This window comes from Scleropages formosus, chromosome 5, assembly GCF_900964775.1.
Source record: "Scleropages formosus chromosome 5, fSclFor1.1, whole genome shotgun sequence".
NCBI lineage: Eukaryota > Metazoa > Chordata > Actinopteri > Osteoglossiformes > Osteoglossidae > Scleropages > Scleropages formosus.
Window position 1 is genome coordinate 28,501,650 of NC_041810.1, and position 16,251 is coordinate 28,517,900.

The following is a 16,251-nucleotide window of genomic DNA, read 5'->3' on the forward strand; positions in this document are numbered from 1 at the left end:
CACTGAAATAAAAGGTCACTTCTTTTAGGCGGTAATGAGAGAGTAAATTGGCTCCTATTCAAAGTAATATGGCAGAGAGAAGGCCATCATCACTGTCAGGGTGAATAAGGTCATACACACCTCCTCTGAGATAGCAAGTACTACATATTTTGAGGGATGGCACAGTAGACCATCGAAGCAGCAGGGAAGTAAGCAAGGGTCAAAAATAGAGCAGTTGGCCACTTTCCCATCCCCAGGGAAAGAAGCCCACAGACCCAACTAGTTTTTTTCAATGAGAAGTTTGGATTCCAACACATTTATGCTAATCCATTGACACTAAGAGGGAATGAAACCTGTCTCCCAGAAGAGTGAAGCACAAGGACAGAGAGCCATCATTAATTTTATGACATCATCAATGAACCCTAAAGAAGTCAACTCTCCTAGACCCAAGGACTGGACTTTGAGTGCAATGCAATGACCTCAAATTTACCAACAACCAGGAGGACAATCAGCAACACTTACACTACAGGAAGCACAGCCATTAAAACAGAACTCAACATGCAAACAAGATGCAGGTTGGACCAGCTGTGAATGTCAATGGGAAGCCATGAAACCATTGGATCTGTCAGATATTTATCATGCAACACAGGACATGGACGTGTGCGACAGCTTTTCAAGGCAACAGGGGCCCAATGCCAGGCAGAAACACTTCCAGACGGCAGAGCCACGCATCCTGCAAAGACGCAGTGATACTAGTAGGTGGCTGTAGAGGAAACTGACTGATGAGTGAGAACATCACCAGCACCACCACCTACCCAACCCTGTTTTCACATTTTCGCTGGGCCAAATCCACTTCATTTCAGGAATGTCTGGGTGTTTACAGGAAATTAAGTAAAAAAGGGGAGGAGAATCTGCTTGTACATTTAACCGTCGACGTTACAATAATGATTTAATTACATAGTGTCACACGCAGGCACACAGGGCTGATGTGACAGGTCACTTACAGGGGTAATACCTCACTGTTATAATGCACAGTCTGCGTGGAGAAACGAGTCCTATAGGGGGCGATGAGCTGGCGAAGTGGAGCAGCACACACACACACACACACACACACACACACACACACACACACACACACACACACACACCACAGACTGGTGTAAAACTGGGAGTGGCTTCTTACTCCAGTCCAAACAAACACCAGCTGTTCCCAATATTGCCAGCGACATGAGATGCCTCCGCATGGAGGAAATCAGCATTTACACATGTGAGTGTCCAATGTGCCCGTTTATCAAACCGCGCTTACAACTGGATTGAGGTTTCATTTCGGCTTCGCCCCATTTAAAAACCAATAAATGATTTGTGGTATAAATATTAATATTTTGAAATGTGTAACTTTTCAACAAGGCTGGAGCTCTTTGACTACTACGCCTCCTCCTGGCATACACAGTGCACTACCAATACAGCAGAACTGTTGCATCATCACGTGGAACACACTTTTGTCCCAGCGCTATGCTGCGTTCCCACTCTGAGCTCTGCAAGCGCTGCTCCGATTGCGGGACAAGCCTGACGTCATTGGGCAGCTCTTTTGTGCCGCCCGAACAGCACCGGTGCGGAATGTGTTTATACAGCGAGGAGAGGCACGAGCTCCTGGCTTCCTAATGGCTTCCTGCATCTCGCACAATTGTTTCCCCTCAGGAAATCTTATCAATAAAGGGCGCAGCCTGAAGCCCACGGTGGCTAATGAGGGAGCCAGAGATGCTGGAATGGAGCGGTCACACCGAGCTGGATTTAATGCTGCTGAAAGACATCTGATCACTTTGAGATGGAGCCACAGCCCTCACACATAAGTGCGAGAAAACACTCATCTTCCCGGTGTTACGCCTTACAAGCCATTCATCAGCCCCCGGGAGAAGAACAACCTCTGAAACACACCACCGTGAGCTCTTGGTGACCACAGTAAAGGTGTTCATAGTCCGGATCCCACTTGGACCTCGGGGCAGCGAGTGCTGTAGTGCTTAGAGCTGCTGCCTTTGGACTCCGATGATCCAGGTTCAAATCCCACCCGTGTGGGAGTACCCGTGATCAAGTTAGGCAGCTGTATTCATGGCTTTTTCCTTCACGCGGTCTGCCAGATGTGGTAAATGACGACGGACTGCTTGTTTTGTCCGAGGGGCCTGTTCCTCGTGCCTCATGGAGCACGAACAGAGCTATGACTCAAGCCTTTGTGAAAACCACCAACAATGCCCCCCACCCAGCCATAAAACTTAGCGCAAGGCAAGCCTGGCTGATCATTCACAAGCTGCTTTCGAACCTGCAGCGTCTTTATGGGTCCTGCTCGGTTTAAAGGGCACAGCGGACCTGCCGGAGCCACCGCATTGTCCCACGGTAGCAAGACTGCGCTACTGGAGAAGAACACAAACTGGGACAATGGGGAAGATGAGGACAGAGCACAAAAACTAACTGAAGACTGTCCCCATGTCTCCGATTGACACTGTTGTACGGACCCTTTACGTGAAGAGCAAAACCCTGGGGTGTTGAGGTCTCGCATCGCTTTCGACACCAGAAAAGTTTACTCCTCAAACACGTGCGCAAAAATCTGATTAATAAGCAGTTGTTAATATTTCTGCTTTCTATTAATACTACAGCAGGGAGAGCCTTAGGCAGCCATAAAAACATTCAATTTCGCACCAGAGGCCAAAGTACGATTTCATTGGCTCACAGGTCAAGGAAACTTTACCACGGTCCCGTACATGGTATTACACCAGCGTTACCCATGTTGGAGACCCTTCGTTCAGGACTGCATTGTGTGGCCAACCTCACAGGTCCTCCAGCGCCATCGTAACGGCAGCGAGGCGTCCGTGCCGCAGCTTCGAGGGAGGAGGAGGTCCATCTCAGTCAAGACTTACGACTGTTTAAAGTACAAGTCATTTCATAAAAGAATCTGCTGAACGTCTGTTTCACATCTGCGTTCGTTCATTTGTTTGGTTTGTGCACCAAGCCATGTACAATTATTTACCCATTTATACGGCTGCGTAATTTTTATAATTTCAAGTCCCTGCTGCAGTAGAAGTCTGAAATATTTATTCTTATCAATGGATGGAAATATGTGCCTTCGGATGATTAAATAGTGAACCGGGTGCAGCCTGAGGCCAGGATATTTAGGAAAGAGAGTCAAGCTGTTATTTCCTCTTGTTAATGAAGCGTGTAAAAATTGTGAAAACGGGGCAGAAAGTGATAGGAACCCAACAATGCTGGCATAGAACTGGCAAAGTAACACCTCCGGCAGGTATCACCGGACGACATCAGTCTGCGACATGCACCACAGTTCTCCGTGTGTGCGTGGGGTCTCCGGGATACTGGTGGAATTGGAGTGTAGGCGAGGACCGCAGGAAGCCGGTAGCCATCGAAGCCAACCGAACGCAGCTCGGAGGACGCGGTACGGACACGAAATAGTTAACAGAAGCAGCGACGAGGAGCGACGCCCTTTGAGGGAGAAGCGCTGGGGGAGGAAGGGGTGGGGGGGGGGACACAACAGCTGAACAGCACTTCATTAAAAGCAGCTAAAAAAGGAAAAAGCCAGAAATAGAATCAAACAAACCAACAGCCAGTGGCCTTTCATTCTCCCACAGAACACAGCCGGTAGAACGAACACACACACACACACACACACACAGCACTAAGTCGGTCTCCCTTCAGCTCGCCCACACACACACACACACACACACACACACACACGCAGGTAAAGGCGTGGTACCAGTCCAGAGGTGGGCGTGTCTAAGGGGTTCCCCCCCAACCCCATGTTAGCAGTCAGAACCACCCTCTGTCTGGGTTTCTACAAAACGCCCCAAAAGCTCACAGTGCACCATATGGCTGGGGGGGGGCGGGGGAGCACTTTCCCTCTTCACGACAACCTGCAGGGGGCGGCATCAGGTTTCGAGCACGGCAGCGAGAACGAGGAACGCAGCAAATGGCTTTGGCCGGGGAAGTAGGTCACGGGGGCGGCCCTCGTAGCGTCGAGGTGCGGAAAACCAGGAGCCCATCAAAGGGCGCCTTATTCGCTATCTGGGTCGGGGGTCGTTCGGGTTCACGTTACGGAGGCCTCTCCTGTTCCCGCCTTGAAAGCCGTCCACGCCGGCTGGACCTGCGTATCGCACGTGGGTGGGACAATCCGCTCTCTGTTCTCTGGTTTTTCCGGCTGACGCCGCCCCCCTGGAGCCGCTCCTCCAGCGCTCTGCCGAAACCCGGGGCCAGAGAAACGCTCACCTCCGCTCGACAGGACTGAGAAACCGGAGCCCAAATTATGGTCATTAATCAGGGTTTCGAAGCACGACTCGGCACTCCTCTTAATTCGACGAAGAAGGTTCAGGCTCTCCGCCGAGGAGATCCATTGAAGAGCTTCACCGCGAGAGCCAAAACACCTCAAGATAGGAAGGGGGGGGGGGCGTTTCAGGAGGACAATCGGATTTGAACCCCCAGCGAACACACCACTTCACCACAGAAGTAGGGTGTCGACATTGAAGAGCAAATAGTCAAGCCTGAGATGTTTCTGCAGGAGAGCAGCATAGGATGTCATTAAAATGCAGAGACTCTGTTAGAAAACAAGGTAAGGCAGCGAATTCCACAACAAGGATGTAAACCCAACGTGCTGCCCTCCCTCCCCCAAACACACGTGTGGGGCAGGGAGGGCAGCACGTTGGGTTTACCTGGCAAGTGCCCTAGTTTTGTGGTAGAGAGGCGAGTGATGGAGACTGGTTGCAGACACACACAGTCCATCTGATCATCAGTCATCACACACACCAAAAAAAAAAAAAAAAAAAAAAGAAACCCATCCTTAGCCTGTCTGATACAAGGTAAAGGAGAACACCTCCCATCAGACCCACAGCAGTACCTTTTGACTGCATTTCTGCAGCGCCTTCATAGCTCTGACCTGCATGAACACATTACTGAAAGTACAGAACAGTGTTTACCGGAGTAAAAGCTGTCGTGATCTAAAGGGTCGTGTAGCATCATAAGGCTAAGAGTAAAGTACACCAAGCACAGGAAAAAACTGCTCATCTTCAGCCTCCTCCTCGACGGAGCATTAGCAGGTGCGCCTTATTCACACACCAGTGTTACCTAAGGTTATTTTTCCAAAATTCTCCAAGGTGATTCAGTGCAAGTGGCTGAGCGTGTAAAAATTACCATGATCATCTGGAGAACACCACAAGGTGGCCAATCCTTGGCGTGACCCACAGGGCAGCAGGGATCCCATGTCGCTAGTGTCTGATGACACTTTTCTCTGAGGGCGGCAGTCCGGAGGGGGGGGCGGGGATGTTGCGATGATGCATTGTGCACGAATCTGGCCGAGGGGGGTTTGTTTGAACGAAGGCTGGGTATTGGTGTAAACAGCTGTCATCCTGACAGCCTCATTAATACCAACATGATTCATCTACAGTTCTGCAGGCTGTGTCAGATACCCCCCCATGACGGGCGGGACATCGCCCTGCCACCGCCGTATCCGTCGCAGGCTAACATGTTCTCCATATTCACGTCCCATTTAGGTCCCATTTACAAGGCTTGATTTGCACATTAGGCGATTAGCCAAGGGCCAACAGTCTCGGAGAATTAATAAAGCGATTCGAAAGAGTTTAACAGCTGGTGGCCACAGTCACCCCAGACCATGGGAGAGGGATTTAAAAATAAATAATTTTTTTTTTTTTTTTAAATCAATTGCAGATGAGAGAACTTTAGTTAAGGGGACGGCAACTGCTCTGTTCTCACGCAGGGACACCTCGCTGGGAGAGTAATTCAATTTATGATTAGAGTCAATAAACAATGAGAACGACTTGCCCGTAATAAACCCTGAGCGAATGGGGACACCATCGCGTCGCTATGGTAGCCGGCTTCACCAACAAGGCCATCGGAGTGCAAATGTTCTGAAGACGGCGGCTGTTGGGTTTAAAGACTACTTGTTCGAGCAAAGCTGCGACAATAGATGGTTGCACGAAACTGGATGTCATGTCAGCTCAACCATAGAGAGGCAGTCACCTGGGCTGTGGCCCATTTTATGGTGAAACTAAAGGACACAAGGGGTTCACACAGTCTGGAGCACCGTATCGGAGTGCAGAGTGAAGATCAGTTCACGTTCCAGTGGATGCAGTGGAGGTTCCATCATCGCAGCAGGACGTTGGGCTGGTTGTTTACACAGCAGTGACACGCACTGTGTACGTATGTTCACATCATTATGGAAATATCAGCCCCTCATAACTACAGCAGTATGAAAATGCGGCGTGACTCACCAGTGTGGAGTGCGACTGGAAACCACAAATCCTGCGATTCATGGCCTGAGCAGAAGCAGCAGATCTGGGACAACCTGTGATGCTTGACATTCTCACTTAGCTTTCAATTACTGGGAAAAGGTTCAGAAGATGGCAACACCCCTTCATGGGGTTCGTACCTAGAATATATACTGATCGTACATCATGTATTACCCTGTATGACTATTACTTCACAGCTATCAAGACGTGACCATCTCTCTCTCTCACACGCAGCTGCACGAGGCGCAGGAGTGACCGGCGTTCCCAGGAAAACCTTATGTCAAACGAATGCCATGAGACCGCGGATCTCGTTACCGGCACGTTTGCAATCAATCGGCTGTCAGATGTGGGTCAGCAGCAACCGGTGCTCCCCCAACAGCTGTGAGACTGGTAATTAATGAGCTCATTTACCTGATAAAACAACGCTGTTCCGGCGTAGCCTTTTTAATTAAGGATGACTGATGCAAAACTCCACTTCGCTTCAACCGCTTCACCGCGCCCCTCTGTCTTCCGCATAGAATGACACTAATTGATTCCCAATAAATGCACTCAAACGGCATTGATTTAATGACCCGCATCCGAGCCGTGTCAAATCTGGCGGGTGAGGTCCGAATGCACACGCGTGAAGTTTTTCAGATATCCAACGGTGATCCTACACAATCACAGGCATCATCACTAGTAGCGATAGGATGAACAATAGATCTAGTGAAGCACACCCCCCCGTCACCATACACTAAAACACAGGATTCCTGCGTGCTGCCTGAGGAGAAACAAAAGCATTCACACATTTAACACACAAACACGCACAGATGGATGATGCGCCAAAGAAAGCGTAGAGCTAATTCACGGAGCACAGACGAGAGCCAGAGGTTAGCGCCCGTCTCCGCAGCCCCCGTTTTCACCTCCTCGGGAAAATCTGTTCTGAATAAACGTTATGTTTTTGGAAAGGCGACCCCGCAGCCAGAAACCTGACACCAACTCTCCACATGTCATGCACTGGTCAGATCATCTGGAATGTGTCACACTACGGCCCCAAACACACACGCGAAAAGTTCCCCTCGAGGGTTATGTGGACATCAAGAGCACCACCAACAGCCCCCATCGGTCCCGTAATCCCAGCCCACACCAATGCAGTCTCAGCTGGATGGGACCACATCATCTCCATATACACACACACACACACACACACACACACACACACACACACACACACACACACAGTTCCTTTCTCGCCACCGAGACCTGGACGTTTGCCTGCTTCCAACACCCTTATAGTTACATTATAAATAAAACAAAACCCCATCAACTGAGATCCAGGATTGGAGCAGACAAACCCAGTCAATTTGACGTGTAAAGACCATAAAACAACCTAGAACACTGCAGGTCCTGCTAACCTCTCACACACACAGAGCTGCCCTGGAATGTAATCCACACCACTGCAATTGTTCTTCCTCTAATGCTGCGGTGAGTTTTCAGTTCTTCACCCCCCTCCCGGGAATTCCAGGCAAACACTGAGCAAACACTAGAGGGAGAGAGGTTCTAAACAGGCTGGAGAGCCTGCCTCTGTTCGAGTGTGTCCATCTATACAGAATGCCCTACTGCCTTTACTTTACTTAAAAAGAGCAGCTGCCCTACTATTTATTCCTTTATTGAACAACTACTACTGACTTCAGGACAAGGACTGAATATATTAAAAAATACACATAACGCTACATCTATACAGACCATTTTTGTAATTTCAGCTCACCGAACCCAAATAAATATAGAAACAGCATTTCTTGTCTTCCAAGCACCTCCTCAGCCTCCAGATGGGTTTTGGTGCCGAAATGCTCCCTACCTGCGTAGCTGATGCGATTAATTCTGGACAGATGGGCTGGAGGTGCACTATATTATTTAAAACACCGAGGATTACTTTCCACATGCAAACGGCTTAAATTTTAACCATATGTCACCGCGGCCTTGACAAAAACACCCTGGATGAACGTTTCACCGAACAACCTGGAAACGCATCTTTGTGTCAATAGGACACGTTGTCTCGGGTGTTTTAAAAATCTCAACGGCGTAATCGTCGCAAAAAAAGCGCCCTGAAACGAGAAACGCAAACATCTTGCGTCGTGTTCATTCATGTTGGCACATCGTGCATGGCAGCCGCTGGACACACTAGGCGCCGGGTCTCGATCAGAACGCAACTGTTCACGTGGTGCTTGGGTGGAAAGCAGCCTTTATCAGCAGTCCTCAGCATTTCTATTTATTTATCCATTTTCTCCAAAGCAACTTACAATTATTCACCCATTTATACAGCTGGGTAACAAGACCGAAGCAATTTTTTGGGTAAGTACGTCGTTCAAGGGTACTACAGCTAGACGTAGGATCCGAACCTGCGACCTTTGGCTCCAAAGGCAGCACTCTAACCAAAGCCACTACCATCTGTCCCTAGCAGACACTTTTCTCCAAAGCGACTTAAACACTGTAGTGTTTAGATGACGCCTCCATCCAAGGCGACCTGTAAAGATATACACATTATAGTACAGTGCTTAGAGTCGATTACTCTTCTATGCACCAGGGCAGCGTAACACTCACACACACACCGAGGGCAATTTAGACCGACCAGTTCACTAGAAACAAGCCTTTGGATGTGAACACGATGAGAACGCACACTCCACGCAGACCGAACCCGGATTAAAGCGCAAGTCCTCCAGGAGGCGCGAGACAACAGTTCTACTTGCTGCGCCACCATGCCGCCCACCATCTGCCCTAACTGATCGCTCAACCTTCAGTACCCTTCACCACTACCATCCTTCACCATGAGGAACACAGGTAAGCTGGTAGTGTGTTCCCACCCTCACCAGGACTCGGTTACACCTGTGGATTACAACTGCTGTGACAAAATTCCAACCCAGGAGACACCATTGTCCACCCAACATGATATTGTCTTCAAATCTCATCACCAAATTCTAGGAGGAGTAAAAATACACATGGTCTTTCTCACGCTCACACACCCCTGTGTCCAGGCTGTGCGTGATCTCCAGAGCAGTCCCCCCGTGGACTCTGTCCAGGAATAGAGGTTTACTGGGAGACTGAGGTTCCATCGAGATCAAACAGGTCCGACCCCGGTGGATCAATGCAGAACCAACACGACACCATCGCTGAATGATCACAGGATCAATATCCCGCCGCGAGAACAGCTACGGCGTGTCGCGATCAGAGCAACAGCGCGCGGCGGCGGCGACACTACGATCAAAAGCGCGGAACCGCGAGCGCAACATTGTAGCAACATTGTAGCGGCGCCGCGCGCAAACGTTCTATCCGCGCCGCGCGCCGACACCACACGATACGTACCCGGCCCCGGGTCCGCGCGCCTGGAGCCGCGCGACGATCGCAGGAAGGAGAAGAGCAGGAGGAAGAGGATCAGCCGAGCGCCGCGCTTCGCCATCACTTCTCCAATAAATAAAACAAAGTCAACTAATTAATTTAAGTCCTTGACAAGAGTGTGTGGTGGTGGTGGGGGGGGGGGGGTCCGGTGAGAAACCCCCCTCCGCAGCCTCCTGGGGGGGTGGGGCGGGAGGGGGAGTTCAGTCCTCTTCTCCGATGTGGACCGACACCTGGGGGGGTGAGAGGCGCGAGATGGCCCGCTGGACCATGGAGTCCTCGGAAGGTGGAGGACAAGCGCTCAGAGGAGATCTCCCGGCGGGTCCCGAGCCGAGCTACACAGGGGAGGAGGTCCCCACGGGGTGGTCCGGGGGTCCGGAGACATCGACACGGCGGTCACACCGCGGGGAGCCGCGAACGAGGAACATGACAACAACAGGACAGGACGAGCAGGACGAGGAGGAGCCACTTTTTAAACCCGCAGAAGCCGGAGGAGGAAACGCTGGAAGTGCAGCTGCATCGCACACCCGGAACGGATCGGGGTGGATCGGAACGGAGTGGAATGGAATGGAATAGAAAGGAATGGAGTGGAGTGGAGGAGGTTGGAGCTCCGATTGGGTCCCTGAAAACAGGGAGTGGAGTGTAGTGTGTGACGCATGTATGTGGAGTGTGTGCGGAGTGTGTGCAGTGTCTGTTTTGTTGTGTGGAGGCGTCCTCCAGGAAAATCTGTCACTTCTGCCCTTTGCTCACCGAGTTTTCCCATAACCCACCCACCTTCCAGTGGACCCTTAATAAGGGACATTCACATTGCCTGTTATTTCACCGGGTTAAGGATGCAAAGGACCTATTTGATCGCAGTAAAACCAATGAGGATCCATGCAAATGCCCGCTTCCCTTGTCGCCCTGTGAGCTACGCGGGAGACGCACTGTTTTCACCATGCTTACAAAGTGTTTGTGAAACTTGGACGCAATGTAACATGTTTTCGGGACATACATGAAACACAATTAAGAACTGGGCTGAGATGGGGGGGTTCTCAATGATCCCATTTGTTTTTCTTTATAGTAATACATTGATATCACAAGGAGTTGTCATTGCGAACCCCCCACCCCGCCCCATGCAGCGGTATTTTCCTGTCTGAAGTCGGTCATTGGACAAAGGAATCAAAAGGGGTCTATTGCATTCTATGTCCTGCATTTTTATTTCATATTTCAGGTCATATATGTCCCATGTTCATTCAGCCACTTTCAAACTACTTGTCCCTAGTTCCCCAGGGCATCCCAGCATGCTCTGCTTCTGCAATTGGACCTCCTGCCAATGGGACGTGCCTGGAAGACTCCGGCCCTCCTTCTAAAGGACGACTTTGACCACCCCGTTTGTCTCAGCCTTCCCTGCAGTACCAAAGAGGCATGTAAGCCCAGACACCCCAACGAAATTTAGGCACTTCTGGAAGTTTCTCACCCGCCACCGCAGCCCTGCAGATACACTGTATGAGAGTTGGACCCCCATCTTACACCAAGGCCTTGGCCCAGCCTCCAGGAAGGATGATGTGGTTACCACGTCCAAGAGTTACCCAAAGCGCTCCTTCACCCTCGGGAGAGACCCACCCTCGCCGAGAACCCTCTTTACGGTCGAACACGGTGATGGAGTTGTGGCTACAGCAAAAAAATGCAGGTGCCTCTTCCCGGTTGTGCCCTTTCATTTTTTCGCGTCCCTACCCACGTGTCCATTAAAAGGACAGAGGAAACACACGCAAACATGGAAACCAGGTTACATTTGAATCCATGTCCAAATACACGGGGCAGAAGCTGAGAGACACCTACACCTTTTGCTATGTAACTCTGATAATATTTCGTATCATCTTCTAATAAAGTAACCCCCCCGTATTCACAATCCAATATTCACGGTTCAGTATTGACCATTTCTGATCTCCTTGCACAATGATCTCAAGAACCGTAAATCCATTTTCTCAAATGAGTTTTAGCTCCTCGGTAGAACCCAAGTTCTAGCGGTATCACCTGTGGGCTCTCGAATTTACCAAAGTGCATCAAACAGAGCAACATATGGGAATGTGAACAGCGCCCCCCGTTGGTGTGCAACTCTACCTAACTGAAAACGCTGCGCTCCGGTTGTTCTGTCCATTCTTTCTGCTCGGACCTTGTGCGGCTTTCCTCCCACGGCTTCTGGTAGATGTCAGATTAGGGATATTTAATAACTGAGTTTAATTTTACGTAGCGGTTTATAGCAAAAGGAGTAGTTTTAATGAATGAAGTGTACATCATAGGACGGTCGCAGTTGCAGGGGTCATGACCCTCGTCCCGTTGGAAGCATCTCATGTGCCATAGACCTGAACTCAAAACCACACGTGAAGGTTGTGAGATGATTGATGAGAGCACCCCCCAGCTGTACAAACGCGGTTGGGCGGTGGCTGCATGGCTGACCTTTGACACCGGCGGAACATGCATGTGGGGAGGGAGGGGAAGGTAGAGCACCTCGTTTATCATGCTTCCCCACGCAGATCCACGATGGAAGCTGTGTGGACTCATCGGTGAATGAGAGGGACACAAAGGGACAGTTCCACCTGGCGAAGCAGAGAGGCAACCGGTGGAGAACAGCGCGTTTGCAGCCACGGCAGAAGCCGGATCGCCGACTGGACCGAAGATGCTCCTTAGATAACCTGTCACTGAAGACTAGCGGAGTCTACCAAATACCCTGCAGCTGTGGAAAAACCTACATCGGGCAGACAGGTTGACTTATTTCAACACGGCTCCAAGACACATAAAAGCTACAAGAAACAATAACATCAACTCAGCAGCAGCTGAACAATCACTGCAGACCGGTCACGAGATCCACTTTGAAGAGACCACAGTTCTCGCACCTGTTCCTGGATACAGGAGCCGCGTGGTAAGAGAGGCGATCGAGATAGAGAAGCACCCCGACAACTTCAGTCGGGAGGAGGGTTTCAAACGATCAGGAACCTGGACACCTCTCATTTCGAGTCTTCACGCCAGACCCACAACGACCCGACTCCCTCTCATGGAAGCTCAGTTCAACAAGCCGATCTTTAACACGAAAGATACAGTGCAAGTGGAAAACACAGCGGGGGCACCACCTATCGGGGGCACCCGCTACGACCTCCGACCCCGATCCCACCCATAAATACACCCACCCTCGTCGAACTCTCCAGTTCACATCTAGCCTTTATGAAATGTGGCAGCACCCTGAAGATGCTTCCAACAGGGCAAGCGAAACATTGGAACCAACGTCCTACACGACACGGTCTAATCCAGAAGAGTTAAATTCCCAGTCAGAAGATGCTCCTGTTCATCGGTTTTGCAGGCGATCGAACAGGACCAACAGCTCTGCACTCCTTCCTTGTAATCACTGCACAGGTTCGAATCCCAGCTCCAGCTGTAGTACCCTTGAGCATGGTACTTACCCTGAATTGCTCCAGTAAAATTACCCAGCTGTATAAATGGGCAAATAATTGTAAGTAGATTAACATTGTAAGTCGCTGTAAAGAAAACCATGAGATACATTAATCAATTTAAATGTACAGCACAACTGCACACCCCTCTCTAGGATTCAGCAGCAGTTTCCTTCTTTCTCCACTGGTTACGATCCAGGTACACCAGGGAAGAACAGTGCTGGGGTGTGTTTTCCAGCCAAACTCGTCTTTACCGATTTATACGTCTGCAGGTTTGTTATTTACAGGTGACAATGTGCTCAATGTTCTCCATCCCTCAGACACCTGAAATATTGAGGACTGTGGCATTCTGGGAGCTGATCTCCCTGCTGCCGTGCATGTCGGGAGAGGAAAATGTTTTGTTTCACGCAAGGATTGACATGAATTCTGGCATACACACACACACACACACACACAGACGTAACGTTTCACGGCTGAAGGCCATGCAAACGCACCTGCAGCTCAGCTGGGCTCTCGAGTCTGTCACCGTTGCCGCGTAACGGGACGAAGAGACTCGGTTGACTCTCGCTCTCGTGAAAAACACGTCATCTGGGGTTCCTATTTCAGCACATGTCATCATACCCTAGTGTGTTTACACTGGAAAAAATGCCTATAGAAGCAGACGGCTTCCTACAGCGACACAAGGATCGCGAGTGAACACGGTAAAGGGGCAGGAAGCGGCTGCGGAACCGTACGGTTCATTCTGCGGCCGAGACTCAGACTTCCCACTCGGGTGCGTGAGTAACGGACATACATAATTCATACGTGGGGATCACAGCATGGCTCCACTGCTGCGGCGGCGCGCTCATGGTCACTGAGTAAATGAGTGTAAAGCTCGCTCACACACACACACACACACACACACACACACTCCTCCACACGTCCCGCCCACACAGTGCAAGTCAGCTGTGTTGTGATCCACAGGTAAATTCCAGGAATCACGGTAAACTGGGTGTTGCTGGACTAAACCAGGAGCATATGGTCCTTTCCCTTCGAACCAATGAGGTCAAAGCTCTCGCTGGGCAAATGGGGGGATTACGGGAATTATGGCTACATAAGACACACACGTGGAATTAGTGCGTTTGACAGACGATCGTGGTTAGCGTGAGACCGAGTCCGGTTCTGCGCGATGGTCAGAGAGGGGCCGCTGTCCAATCAGGTGTCCTGTGAGGACGGAGGGACAGCGCTTCTCTGGATACAGGACCAGACACACAGCAGCATCCATAAAAGCACGGGTCTGGAGGGGACTTGATCCCGAGGTCGGGTTTGTGACAAAGATGCTCCCTGCAGGTTTGGGGAAACGGGATGTTCTGGGTTCACATGCTGAGTCGACAATCTCCCCATTATAAATTCTAACTGTGCGTGCGTGCGCGTGCATGTCGGGGGGGGTCGTCATTTGGGCCTCATGTGGGCAGACAACCGCGCTCCGCTGGCTGGAGGTCAAAAACCTCAGGTTGCTTTCGAACCCTTTGGCAGAAGCGGGGATGAGGGTTAGGGTGTAACCCTATTTGTAACCATAAACTTGTAACATCATGAAGGAGCCCCCTCTCAAACAGACGAGGAATCACACAAATACAGAGAGACACACACAAGTGCGTAAGGATGCATCCGACTGCCCCCCCCCTCGCTGCGTCGGGCTGAGACAAAGGCAGAAGGCTGAGCTGGACTCACGCTGCGCTTCGCCGTCTTCTCGCCTTCTGAAGTCCCGCCCTGGAAAAGGCGATAAGATTATGTCGCTCGCGCAGCAGAGATGATGAGCGTCCAACGGAAAAGCGGGACGCGCGTCCCCAGCGGAACTTAAATCCCGGGATTTGGACACCCAATTATGGGTGTGATTTCGGGGTGCGTCGTTCACAGGCTTTATTTCAAGAGCACTAACTGCTCCTCAGAACGTTTCTCAGAACCGAATCAAAGCCTCGGACCAAACGATTAATCTCCTGCATGCGTGTTTGCGCGTTCGCGTCCGCAATGCGGGCCAAAGTCGGCCGTTTTCCACCAAAATCTCATTGGTTCCGAGGGTCTTGGAATCAGCACGTTTAAAAAAGGGGGGGGGGGGAGATTAGGGCGAGGCAGCACATAATTTGTTGGGCACAAATTTCAAAGTGTTTGCGAGAAGAAGTTAATGCCCCCCCACACAGAGAGCACCCGCCCCCCCCCCCACCCCCGTCCTCCTTCTGTCAGTGCGGGGAGCCTTCGTTTGGATCGCAGCGGGAGGCCGGCAAAGAAAGCGGCGCCGGCGGACTCCTTGCCGCAATCGGCGCCTTCAGAAAGAGTCGCACATCTGAGGCAGTGGCGTCGTTTCAACCTGGAATCGGCCTGATGGGATGTGAGACAGGGGACTCCCATCTCCTCGCCGCACAGCTTTGGGTCCATTCACATCGCTAAATGGCCAACCGGCGGGGGGGTACCACACGTTCACTGCCTGTCTGTCTCTCTCTGTTTATCTGCCTCATGATCATGACTGCATGACCCAACCATGTTCTGTTACACTGAGATACTGGCCACAACTCTAGTGCTGACCACCCCCCCAGCCAACTGATTCCCACACCCATTGGAACCTGCAGCCCCCCTCCCATCAGCTCTGTGCAGCAGGATGACTCTGGGAAAAGGTTCATGTCCTTCACACCATCTCCAATTCACGGTCCACCTGTCAGCGATTTTTGGAGGACGGCGATGGTGCTCCTCACGCAGTGATGTGGCTGCAGCTTAGTGACCTTCCCTGAGCATCAGCTGCAGGAAAACATTTTTCAGACTACTGGTCACTTAGTCGGTCAGTGAGTCGTGGGAGGAAAGAACGTCAGTCACTCGAGTCTCGACAGCAAGCACACATTGAGGGAGAATTCATCGAGCACATGGATCACCGACCGGTTCTGGATCTCGTCCTCCTGCTAACGGCTCGCAGCCCCTTTGTGAGTTATGGGTAATGAAGGCAGGGGTGATTCCTGGGGCAGATCCACAAACAAGGGTTTAACTGCTGGCTAAAGCACTTTTGCCCGTTGCACCCTCAGCCGCGACAATGAGACAGGCTGGAACCGAGCCGAGGAACATTAAACCAGCCCAAGGGCCACGCAGAGGGGTTCGAAACGCAGCGGTCTGGCATTTATCATTAAAAGCCGTGATGGTGGTGGGGAGTTCGGACC

General features: G+C 50.9%; 1 protein-coding gene across 4 annotated transcripts in view; it reads right to left on the reverse strand.

Moving 5' to 3' along the window:
- The window catches only part of neo1b (neogenin 1b), a 71,338-nt gene extending 61,594 nt beyond the window's left edge, over window positions 1–9,744 (reverse strand). For all 4 annotated transcript variants that reach the window (XM_029252329.1, XM_029252328.1, XM_029252330.1 and 1 more), the window contains exon 1: window positions 9,618–9,744. In XM_029252329.1, the coding sequence (XP_029108162.1) occupies window positions 9,618–9,711 (94 nt within the window). In that variant the 5' untranslated portion in view covers window positions 9,712–9,744. The remainder of the gene's footprint in view (window positions 1–9,617) is intronic.
- Between the last annotated feature and the right edge of the window lie 6,507 nt (window positions 9,745–16,251).